Here is a 12,633-nt window from a genome sequence, read left to right on the forward strand (position 1 = left end):
TAAGGGCTGCCTTCCTATGTAGCCTTGGTTTATCCTTCCCAAGCCCTCAGCAGCAGTCACTTGTAATAGGAGAGCCAGGCCAAGGTAGGGGCAGCCCCTCAGTTGTCATCTAGAGATGCCCTCCCTCCAGCAGCATGTGACCAGAAGGCCTACAGCTCTTGTGAGGTGGGGCGAAAATCAGGGACCCTTCTAGGCATCAGAGGTCCAAGATGCTACAGTAGGGAAATCCCAGCAAGGAGAGAGAAACAGCCTGAGGAAGAAAGGAAGGCCTAGGAACACTTACTGTGAAGCTGTCTGTGTTCTGAGCAGAAGAGGAAAGCAGGGGAGAGAGAAGAGAAAGAGCAAGAGGAGGCAGTTATAGAGATCACTGGGCTGGAGAGATGGCTCAGCCATTAAAGGCTAGGCTCACAACCAAAAATATAAGAGCTCGCTGAAACTGGCCCTGGGTCTTCTCCTGGAGTCCCCTCCGACATGCACTGAGGCCCAGCCCTAGGTCTAGAGCCCCAAGGCCAGCTCTGCCCTGATTTGTGACAAGGCCAGACCTTACCCTGGAGCCAGAGTTACTTACTCTTAGCTCCACCCATTTGTCCAGAAGCCTTCGATCACTGAACTCGCACAGCAACCCCGATGAGGTGATACAGAAAGTGCTGTCAGCCTTTTTCCCTCGGCCACATGCCACATCAGTGAACAGGTTGTTCCGCAGCTCGCCCAGCAGCCCTGAGCGGCCCAGCAGGGGCACAGTGGCGTTCACCTGTGGAGACACACCGCTCTATCCACCTAGCCCTGGACGTGGGGTGCTCAGCAAGAAAGGGTAAGCACAAGCTCCTGTTCTCTGGGACTCCAAGGCCCATGCAGAATAGGTGACGGTTGAGCAAGCCAGGGGCGGCTAGCTGGAGCAGTGTCCACGGTAGGGTGTCTTGGTCCTCACCTTCGAGGTCTTGCTGTCATCGAGGTACCAGAATTTGATGTGCCGGTTGCCTGCAGTGACAAAGTAGCTGCAGTCTTCAGAAAAGGACACTGCTGTCACCCGACTAGACACTTTATTGGAGGCCACCACAATGTTTTTCTGGAGGGAAGTCAAAGGAATAATGAAAGCTCTGTTCCTTGGGAATAAGAAGGATTCTGAGAATGGAGAAGAGCTGGCAATAATTTCTACTTGAAAACAAAAGAAAAAAAAAACCCTTCCTTTCCAGTGTTTATTGGTCAGAAAACAAAACAAACCAAACAAAAAAAAAAAATACAAGCAAATCTCTCTCTCTCTCTCTCTTTTTTTTTTTTCTTGGTTTTTCAAGACAGGGTTTTTCTGTGTAGCCCTGGCTGTCCTGGAGTCACTTTGTAGACTAGGCTGGTCTCGAATTCATAGAGATCTGCCTGCCTCTGCCTCCCTGAGTGCTGGGATTAAAGGTATGTACCATCACACCTGGAAAGCAAATCCTTTTCTAAAGGAATTCAAAGGTTTAATTCCTTAAGTGTACAGGAAGCCTCTCTATCAACACCCTTGCTATTTTCTACTTCAAATAATTTTCAATAATAATTATTTTTCAAGTAATTTATAGTTACTATTTTCTACTTCAAATAAATTTCAAAAACAAGATGGAAATCAGGGAAGTAAATGAAGTTGCTCAGGTCAGCATTTTCCCAACTCCCCACTGAGACCAGAACCCCCATAAGGATGCCAAGCTGTCCCACCCAGGCCACTCACCTTCCAGGCCCACACGTTGACAATCATATCATGCTGGTAACCCACAGAGACAATGTACTTGGCACTAGGGGAGAAAGCCACACAAGCCACGCCATACTTATGCTCTTGCAGCTCTGCCACCTGGCTCCGTTCCGCCACATCCCAAACCCGCACGGCAGGCATGTGCCCACTCTGCGGGAAGCAAGAACGTGTGTGAGAACTGTGGGAAGCTGTTAAGCGCAGCCTCCTCAGTCTTTCACCTCCCTGGCTTTAAACACTGTTTCCTCAATGGGTCCCTGCTTAAAAGGAAAGAGCAAGACAAAGACAAAGAGGAGGAACAATAAAATCTGAGGGCACCAGAGTTTATCTGGATGAGGCTAGCCTTTGCTTCTGTATTTTCTCAAAGCTCCTCGAATGATTCTAGTAAGCAGCCAGGCCTACAAATGACTACTTTTACTCTGAGCCGTGCTCCTGGTGTGCCCAGCAGGGGGCATCTGGAGATAAGGAATATTTTAGGGTGGTGGTTTCCAAAATGTGCCTAAAACCACCCCACACTGTTAGAAGCTAAAAGGGAAAGAAGGCAAGAGCTTCAGATATTAAAGGCATCTGTCACTAAGCTGATGGCCTGAGTGAGATCTCCATGTCCCCTCCCCCACACAAATAAATGAATTAATAGTTTTTGGTGGTGTTTTGCTTTTAAAAGAAGAGCTATCTGGGGAACCCCAGATTATAGAATCAGACTTTGGAGCAGGTGCCCAGCTGTGAGCACCTTGAAAAGCCCTCCCAGGGAGTCTGATCACACTAAAGCTTAGGAACAGCTCTTTAGGGGGCTGGAGGGATGGCTCAGAGATTAAGAGCACTGCTTCCTCTTCCAGAAGTCCTGAGCTCAATTCCCAGCAACACATGGTTGCTCACAACCATCTAGAATGACATCTGGTGCCCTCTTCTGGTGTGCAGGTGTACATGCAGGCAGAACACTGTACACATAATAAAAACAAAAACAAAAAACAGCTCTTTAAGACACAGCAGAAATCAGGGCATCAGCCCAAGACACCAAAGTGCAAGCACCCTAGCGGGACACAGGACCGTGGCTTCTTGTTGAGGGCAGGGTACCCATAGGCCACAGTATAGTTGCCCTGTTCCTCACTCACCTCTCCAGTGACCAAGTACTTGCCATCAGGGGAGAAGGCAAGGGCAGTAATGGTTTTCCTATGAGAGACAAGGCAGGCTTGGTTGGACCTAGTAGACTATGCCCCTTCCCACCTCTCTCCCTCCATCCTTCCTGCATAGTTTTCAAAGGCAAGACCAACAAACTCAAGAGTATACATGCCTCTTCCCTATCTGGCCTCAGGGCCAAACCAGGTCCCCAAACCCCAGAGCCTCAGACCCTGGCCAAGGCCTTTGCACAGCCCCTTGAGGCCAGGCCCACATACCTGGAGCTGTTGAGGATATGGTGCTGCTTATGTTTCCGGGGACTGAAGAGCACAACCACACACCTGAGGAGATGAGTGAGATGTTAGGCTTAGTTCCTAAGCACAGCGCCCTCAAGAGCCCACCTAGGACCCAGCAGAGAAAACAGGTCAGCCAAGCTCACAGTTTTCACTGCTTTCTCCACCAAAGGGCCTATCTCAGCAGCTTCAGATGGTAGAAAGGTTCTCCATGAAAGCCTACTCACCAGGACCCTGATTATCAGCCCCTTCTCTCATCACACCCACAAAGGACAGCAGGATAAAGGCCTTCCCAACAGCATCCCTCCCCAATGAGATGGAAGAATAAATGCAATTTGATCAGCTCAGGTCTCAGCTTGCAACCAGTTCTCAGTTAGCGCCGCATAGCTTACTCCTTGTTATAGACAGTGTGCCTCCACCTACTGAGCAAGGAAGGACACAGGGGCTATGCAAGTGCTAGAGCTGCAAGAAGGCCTAATACGCTAGAGGTGGCAGGAACAGAGAGAGCCTGAGAGGGCCTTGGGAATGACTTAATACTACAGAGTCTCCCACTAAGCCAGAGGATCCCTGGCTTCAGGGCCCAAGCAGAGCTTTTTGATTGCTAGAACAAGACAAGTAGAGATTTTTTCCCCCCTTAGTTCACAAAAGGGTTGGGACAACCTTTTTCCCCAGGGGACAAGGCTACCAGATGGGATCAGATACTGTCCAGAGCAGCTCTGGGCAGAGAAGCTGGATGGTGGGAATCAGCAGCAGTAAGGTAGAGGCTACGGGCCAAACAGCATTTTCAGCAGGCCCTAGCCTGTTGTCCAGCTGTCTAATCTCTTAGCTTTGGAAGAGCAGACAAGAGCAAGCCTGGAAGCTGCTATACCAAAAACTAGGAGGAGGAAAGAGCAGACAGTGTAGTGGGAAACTAAATAGACAAGTGCAATAATAACAAGTACTTGGCATCTCAGGCTCAAAAACTAATCCAATATACAGAGTCTACACATTCCCCAGATACCTTTGATGGGGTCAAACCCATCCAGAACTTCCAGCTGACCGACAGACCTGACTACTTGGGTCTCCTTACCACTAATTGCCCCTACCAGCCCTTCCTCAATTGTTTTCTTTCTCTTAGCCTCATCCTCTCTCTTTCCTGTTCCCTTTTCCCTATTCCTCTCTCTTTTCACTTCTTATATCAAGTTCTAATATCCCACATCTCCTTTCAAAATGCCACAGTCAAGAGGGTCTTAAGTATAACAAAAGCCCTGGTTAGGGGCATACCTGTCATACCAGCATTTGGCAAGCCAAAGAATCAAGTTTTGATTCTTCAAATGTACAATATATTGAGTTCAAAGCTAGACTGGTCTACAAAGTAAAACCTTGTCCTAAAAATATGAAATGACAAAGCCAAGAGCTCTGGAAACTTTGTATCCTATCACTTCTGAACAGGTATATGAAACTATATGTCAGTTACAATGATTCAAACACTATTCAGTGTGTGCCAAATAATATTCTCTAGGCCCACTGTCATCGACTTAGAGGTTTTCTGTGGCTGCTGTTTTCTGAGCCCTCTTCTAAACTGTGCTGACCTGTGAAAAGCCCTCTAAAGGCTCAGCGCAGGCAAAAGTGGCCAGTCTGACAGATTATGGGCTACTAGCTTCTGACTAGAAACAGATGAACAAGGGCTTTGATCTCTGAGAGAACTCCTCTAACTACAATGGTGACACAATGGAGCTAACTACATTCCAAAGGCAAAACAACCCAATGTTGAGAGCTCTGCCTGTGAGTGCTCCCTCAAGCCTATCGCCAAAAGCAGCACGGTGGCCTTTAAAGGGCAGCGCATCACACTGCTTCAAGCACTTTGACCTGGTGTGGTGGCACACACTTATGATCCCAGGATTTGGGAGGTCGAGGCAGGAGGCTCAGAAGTTCGGTCATCCTCAGCTATATGGTGGGTCTGAGATCATCTCAGGCTATATAAGACCCTGTTAAAACAAAACAACAAAACCTTTCTAGCCACTATGTACACATTTAAGTCTTCACGGAATACCATTTATTCTGTGTTCTACATCTCCTAAATCCAAGCTCACAGTGGAAAGAGGAAGGAGAGCAAAGGTGTGTGTGTGCGTGCGTGCGTGCGTGCGTGCGTGTGTGTGTGTGTGTGCATATGTGTGTGTGTGTGCGTGTGTGTGCGTGTGTGTGTGTGTGTGTGTGTGTGTGCGTATGTGTGTGTGTGTGTGTGTGCGTGCGTGCACGCGCGCAACACAGGCTGAAAGGTAACTGGCTACAAGCAGATGAGAACCCTCACCTATCTTCTCCCCTTACATCATATAACAGGAAATTTTCTGGCATGGCAGGAATGGAAACATACAGAGCAAGACATTTAGTCTTTTTGCTCAGATTTATTCAGACTGGCAGCTAACTCCTCAGAGAGAAAAAGTGAGCACATATGTATTCCCTTTTGGAAGAGCTGTGCCCATGGCTTATGTATGTCCAGCTGACTTGAGTTCTTCCAAGCAAACAGGAGGGCCTATTCTCAAATAGCCTCAAAGAGTGTCTTTGGTCTTCTCCTCTTTGGTCTGCTTATTAAACTTTTAACAGACGACTCCGTCAGCTAGGGAGGGGAGGGTGGGGCATAGTTGGCATCAGTCACTGGCCCTTCACTTCCAGTGTCCTTGCCCAGCAGCGTAAACCCTTGCAGAAATACTCACTGAAGTCATCAACATAAAGGCTGCTGGGCTGGGCTGGCCCAACAGGCTGACTCCTGTAACTTAGAACTTGAGGGTACAGAGAGATGGCTCACCCTTACAGAGAGAGGGTAAGGCCTCAGTCCCTTAGGGCCTCAGCTCAGGAGAGTCATACTATGGAACACTAGTGCCAGGAAGGGCCAAGCCCTTGACAATCACCCTGCACAGGCCCAGGCTTGCTTCTTTCTCAGAGAAGCTATCTCCTACCAGTCCCCATCCTCCAGAGGCAAAGCCGTGATGAGCCGTGAGTGGAGCAGCGCAAACATGTGCAGGCCAAGGAGGTTCAACCAGAAACAACATGTTTTCACATTTCCTTCAGGGTATAAACTCAGAAGGGCCACACGGAGGCATACTAAAAGTCCTTCATGCATAACTCAAATGCCACCCTCTAATCCTATTATTAAACCTCACTCCCCACATTCTTTATTGCACTTTACCACCATTGCTTATTCTTTCTCCAAAGCATGCAGCAACTTATAATTTTCTACATAATTTACTTTGTGAGGATACCTATCACTGCATTTTCAACTCAGCAAAGATGCCACTCTTGTGTTTTGTTTACTGTTAAGTCCCCAGCCCTAGGAAGACAGGCACTCAGTATTTTTGGAAGGCATAAATAAAGCTTAAGGTCATTAATAAACCAGGCATGGTAGTACATGCCTATATTCTCAGCACTCAGAAGGTGGAGGCAGGAGGATCAGAAGTTTAAGGGCTACACAGTGAGTTTGAGGCCAGTGTGGAATACATGAAGCCCAAGGAAGAAAGGAAAGAATAAAGGAAGGAGAAAGAAAGGAAAAACAAGCTTTAAATCACTAGCGGCAAGACCCCCAAACTCTGCTGAAAAACCTGTCAGACCTACGACCTCGAGCTGCAGGGGCAGGCCCATGGTTCTCCTGTTACAACCATACCTCCCTCACTGATGCCCGAGGACAATAGAGTGGTAGAAAGATGAAGATCACCGTGGTCAGACAGACCCATCTGATGATATACTGTATGGTCTTGAACTTGTTTCTTACTTCTAAAACTCTCAAGTCTCCTCATCTGTAAAGCAGAACAAATATCTGCTTCACAGGACTACTGTATACACAGGACTACTGTATACACACAGGACTACTGTATACACACAGGACTACTGTATACACACAGGACTACTGTGTACACACAGGACTACTGTACACACAGGACTACTGTATACACACAGGACTACTGTATACACAGGACTACTGTGTACACACAGGACTACTGTGTACACACAGGACTACTGTATACATACAGGACTACTGTATACACACAGGACTACTGTATACACACAGGACTACTGTATACACACAGGACTACTGTGTACTGTGTGTACTGTGGTCTTTATTGTCACCTTCACAAGCTTTAAATAATCATAACATGCCTCTTGGCATGTCTATGAGTTTCCAAAATGGTTGAACAGAGGAGGGCAGACTCACCCTGAAACCATGGGCTGAGGTCCTGAGTTGAATAAAAAGGAGAAGGGAAGCTGAGCATAATTTTCATCTCTCTCTGATGCAATGTGCTCGGCTGTCTCCCCTGCCACCATGACAGGCCACGGTGGGCTACAGCTTCAAACCGTGACACAAAATAAGCTTCTTTCTTTGGAGCTGCTTTTGTCAGGTGTTCTGTCACATCAACAAGAAGAGTATCTACTGTAGTCCCTGTTCTATTGCTGTGAAGAGACACCATGACGCTTATCAAAGAAAGCATTTCATTGGGCCTTGCTTAGGGTTTCAGAGGCTTAGTCCATTATCAAGATGGCAGGGACCGTGGCACTGGAGAAGTAGTTGAGAGCTACATCCTGATTCAGAGGCAGAGAGAGACTGAGCCTCAAAGCCCACCCCTACTGGCACATCTCTTGCAACAAAGCCACACCTCCTAATCCTTCCAAACAGTTCCACTCCTAGGTGACTAAGCATACAAATATGTGAGACTATGGAAGACATTCTTTATGTTTGTTTGTTTGGTTTTCAAGACAGGGTTTCTCTGTGTAGCCTTGGCTGTCCTGGACTCACTTCATAGGCCAGGCTGGCCTCAAACTCACAGCGATTCACCTGTCTCTGCTTCTAGAGTGTTGGGATTGAAGGTGTGCACCACCACGCCTGGAGTTGGAAGCCATTCTTATTCAAAGCACCACAGTAGCTAATAAAGCAAACTGGGACATGGGTTGATATGACGAAACCAAAATGGCTCATAATGCCTTTGGAACTTGCTTGCCTGAGGAATATGAAAGAGTGTGTAGAGCTGTAGGCTAGAGAAGCCCTGGAATGCTGTAAGCAGAGCTTATTAGACCAGTCTGGTGGGAGTTTGGAAGATCAGAATACTGAGAGAAATATGGCAGTTGTGGCCTGGCTCATGAGGCTTCAAGGGGAATGAGGAGTTTCTCAGCCCATATGGCCTAGTAATATCTATTTATGGAATATTTACAAACCCCTTCTCAAAAACATGTGAAAACCTAGTTGCAAAATAGATAATGTGTCTAAACATATCAGAATAACATGAAAATAAGACTAAGTGTTGACTCCATGACTTACATGACTAGTGATACAGAGCTATAAAAAATAATTTTCTCTCCCCAGAGGACAGCAGAGACATTTCTTTCCCCAACAAGAGGCACATCCTTGTGAGCAGCAAGATTTAAAAGCTAGATCATAATGATGGTTTCTGAGCTCCCTGTTTCTCACTCGCTCTAGATTAAACACTAGAGAACTGGTTCCTGTAACAAAATAAGTCCTCCCTTCCTTAGAATCTTTGCACTTGACACTTCCTCCATCTGGAACACTTTAGCATCAAATCTCACATACTGCTTTCTTCTTGCCATGCTAGTATCGGTTCAATTACTCCCCACTGCGCCCTGACCACTCAGTTATTTTATTTTAAATGTGTGAATATTTGCCTGCATGTGTGTATAGGCACCACAGACCTACTTGGTACCTGCAGGGGCAAGAAGGGGACATTAGATCCCGCAGAACTGGAAATACCGACAGTTGTAAACCACTGTGTGACTAGGAACAAAACCCAGGTCCTTTGCACGAGCAGCAAGAGCTCTTAACCACTGAGCCATCTCTTCAGCCCCTAAACCACCCAATCTAGCACCCTCTCTAGCTCCCACTTATTTACATACTGTCATGTCCATCATTCCATCATGTCCATGCATTCCTGATCCTCCCTTGCTCACTAACTTTTTGTACGCTTGTTGTTTGTGTGCCCTTCTTGATCTTAAACTCTACATTATCAGTGGCCTGTCTCTCTCATTTACTGCTATATCCCTGATTTTTAATAAACTGCTGAAGGAGCAAACTGTTACGGGGAGAACGAAGGGCCCTGGCCTGAAGTTAGAAATACACAATAGTCAGAAGGAAAGACACAGAGGATGCTAGGGAGTAGGTGTCCCCATATAGCATTCCATCATGGAGGGTGGGGGTGGGGGAAGCCCAGCTCAACTAAGACAGTTCAACTAAGCTAGGTCCCTCAAAGAGACTGCCTGGGAACTGTGTTGGCATCCTAAGGTAGGGGGTATGACATGTAATACTGTCAGTTGGACAGGATATAATCACCATCTATTCTTTAGAAGACAAGATCTATAATCACATAGGAGACAAACGTCTATGTGTATCTGCAAGGGAGTTTCTAAACTGGGTTAGTTGGTGGCGTAAGATCCACCCTTACTGTGGGCACTACCACTGTGTTGGCTGGGGGCCAAGTAAACAGACATGACAGCAGCTGAGCACCAGCAGTCGTCTCTCGACCTCCCAGCTATGGGGGCCAAGTGGCTGGTGGCCTCCCGCTCTTGCTGCCATGCTTTAAAAAGGAAGGGAGGGTTTGTTTTAGCTCATAGTTTAAGGGTATCTCTACGCCGTTCTTGAGGAGTATTTTGCCACAGCAAAGAGAAAGGTAACTGATGCAGCTTCAGGTGAGGGTGGGCTCCCTGTGGGACAACAGTAGCTAAGGGAAAGCTCTGAGGAGGGGCGCTGGCCCCGAGATACCATATTCACTCAAATCCCACCCACCTCTGCCTGACACATGCTGCTGACCCCCCTTTCCTGTGCTGTTTCATTTCCTCTCAGAAAATTTTGTTTTGGTTTGATAGTTACTGCTAGGCCTCTGGGAGGATTCAGAGTTTTGTTTCTCTTCTTGTTTCTAGGATACCTGAGCTGGTTCCTACAGCAAGAGCAGCAGGAACAAGTGTGGGGGCTGAGGGTGGTGCTGGGCAAAAGAGGGAGAGAAAAAGCCTGTTTGGGCTCTCACAGACTTCAGTGGTCCCCATGAACCCTAGGAGCACAACAGGGAGCTCTAGCACAGAGAAGAGCCAAAGCTCTAGGAAGCAGCCATTTGCAAAGACAGAAACCAAAAGTCTAAGAAAGCCACAGGTCGGCAAACGGCTTGGGAGTATTGCCCAGAGTTAGCCAAAACCAAGAATACTCAGAAATCTCCTAGGAGACCCTGTATATGACCCTGAAGAAGGATTTCCAGGTAGCACATGGGCTGCAAGAGCCTGTAAAGATAAGCACATACTCAAAAGCTCCAAGCCTGGCACAGGGGTATAAGGAAGGAGAGCTCAGGGCAGAGTTCCACACTTCCCAAGGCCTTGCCACAGGGCTTAGCATACCAGAAGTGGTACCCCAAGCTTTTCTGCACAGCTTATATCTAGCCCCAGTCCCATTTCCAACAAGAAGGGACTTGGCTTTTCCAGGCAGGGGCAGGCATGGTATGAGTGGAATTCCCCTGAGGCAGGCAGTATTGGGTTATTTAGCAGGTCAGGCCTTTTATCAAGTTGCTTCAACAGGGAAAAAAGAAGCCTGTCCAGTCTTTGCCAGCCTAAGCCATTGCAGCAACCACAGGGCCCCAAATGTGGACACTAAGCACCACAGGACCCCTCCAGAGAGATGCCCAACTCAGAACCCAGGGCCAGAAGTCTCCCTGGCACAGATCAATCTGTCCACACACTGAGACAGTTGAGAGAAAAAGCAGAAAGTCTGGCCTTTCCCCGTTCTATGTCATCTAAGAGCCAGAGCTCAACGGTCAGGCCACTTGGACATGCACTCCAAGGCAGACACTGGCAACGTGATTATGAACACATCACTTCACCGCGAATCTGTTTCCTCTCTAAACTATGAGTTGGCGCAGCATGCTCAAGTGCTCTCCTGCCACAGCCTCTCAAGTACTTAGGGCCACAAAGCATCGCACCTGACTGACTACATGGAGCTTCTGGAGCAAAGCTGACTGTGGCAATGGCTGCAAATTCTATAAAATTACTAAAATTCACTGAGTTGAATATTTATTTTGCTAGAAGTCAAAACTCAGGCCTTTCTAGGCAAGCACTCTGCCAGTGAAGTCTACCCCAGCCCTGAGATAGACAATTTAAACATTTGGTGTAATTTCACAATAAAGCCATTAAAGCCTACTAGAAGACAGCTATTAAAGATGGTGCTGGGGCTCAGCAGTTAGGAGGAGCACTGGCTGCTCTTCCAAAAAGCCAGGACCCACATGTTGGCTCACAACCATCTGGAATTGCAGTCCCAGGAGACCTGATGCCCTCTTCTGGCCTCCATGGGCACACATGGTCCACGGAGTATAGGCAGAACACTCATACACATAAGATAAATAAAAGTAGTTTTTAAAAAAAAGATGTTGTGACTCCTATACAAGAAAAGGATAAATCTCTGTGTGTGGACGGGCAGGCTTGGGAAGATAACCAAGCATCAGCACAGGATGAAGCAAGGACAGCACCCAATAAAAAATTATTGTTACTTAGACTGTGTTTTCTCCACAGACATGGCATCAAAACGCTGACCTAGATCTATCTCTCACAAGATTTCAGAATCCTCCTGACCACCTCAACTGGTCTACATTGATTGATTGTAACTCACAGTCTTCTCCCCGAGGCTCAGGGATCTTCACAGAAAAGAGGGTGGGAAGACTGTGAGAGCCAGGGGCAGGGAATAACGTCAAGGAAACTGCTTCCTGGATACAGCATGACCACTGGACAGATGAACTAACTGCAGTTGTGACTGCACTCACACGATCTGAGCAAGCTCACGCCAGACAAAAATCCTAATGTGGGTGGAGTGGGGAGAGGTGGAAGTGGGGAGGTGGGTTAAAGTCCCACTCCTAATGAGGAGCTATGGCATCTGACAGCTGCTACGACAGGGAGAGTAGGTTTTCTTTAATGGTGTGACCTCTGGGTAGGCTGACCATATCTAAGGACAAGCCCTGCACCCGAGAGTCGTTGGCAACACAAATTTGACTGAAGAGTCTTTGAAAAGAGAGAGAGGGAGGGGAAGAAGGGAGAGGGGGAAAGAAAGATGGAGAGAGAGTGAGAGCACAAAGTTAAATGGATAGGAAAGTGGAGTGGATGTGGGAACAGTACGGGAAAGGGAGTGATATGATCAAAATACATTAAATGAAATTCTCAAAGAATAAAATGTTCCTAAAAAATAAAAAAATAAGCTTTCATGCAACACGATCTCTTGAAAGGCACTTACCCAGCTGGATAGGCAACTAAACCTGATCGGGGATCACAGGCAAGTCCTCTGCCTCCAGATACTGTTACTCCCAGCACCTTCTCCAAGGTCACCTGTTAGCACAAGACACAGCACAGGGTTAGAGGGGGTGCTAAGGTGCCTACAACCATCCTCTGCAGCACCATCTTCCTATCTCCAGGAAAATAAGCCTGCGACTTCTTCAGACTTTGTTCTGATCAAAAGTACCTTGGACATATGAGAAAATGACAGCAGTTGAGTACCACCTGCAT

The 12,633-nt window shown here is 47.3% G+C and overlaps 1 protein-coding gene across 3 annotated transcripts in view; it reads right to left on the reverse strand.

The window, feature by feature from the left end:
• Nucleotides 1–12,633, reverse strand: part of Mapkbp1 (mitogen-activated protein kinase binding protein 1) — a 50,742-nt gene that overhangs the window by 13,566 nt on the left and 24,543 nt on the right. For 2 of the 3 annotated variants that reach the window (XM_060371542.1, XM_021647589.2), the window contains exons 2-8: nucleotides 12,365–12,456; nucleotides 3,115–3,177; nucleotides 2,833–2,890; nucleotides 1,703–1,873; nucleotides 929–1,066; nucleotides 569–751; nucleotides 284–301 (exon numbers count right to left, since the gene is read on the reverse strand). In XM_060371542.1, coding sequence (XP_060227525.1) covers nucleotides 284–301; nucleotides 569–751; nucleotides 929–1,066; nucleotides 1,703–1,873; nucleotides 2,833–2,890; nucleotides 3,115–3,177; nucleotides 12,365–12,456 — 723 coding nt within the window. The remainder of the gene's footprint in view (nucleotides 1–283; nucleotides 302–568; nucleotides 752–928; nucleotides 1,067–1,702; nucleotides 1,874–2,832; nucleotides 2,891–3,114; nucleotides 3,178–12,364; nucleotides 12,457–12,633) is intronic. The other variant, XM_021647590.2, reaches the window with a different exon arrangement.

The sequence above is a fragment of the Meriones unguiculatus genome, chromosome 18, assembly GCF_030254825.1.
Source record: "Meriones unguiculatus strain TT.TT164.6M chromosome 18, Bangor_MerUng_6.1, whole genome shotgun sequence".
NCBI classification, from domain to species: Eukaryota; Metazoa; Chordata; class Mammalia; order Rodentia; family Muridae; genus Meriones; species Meriones unguiculatus.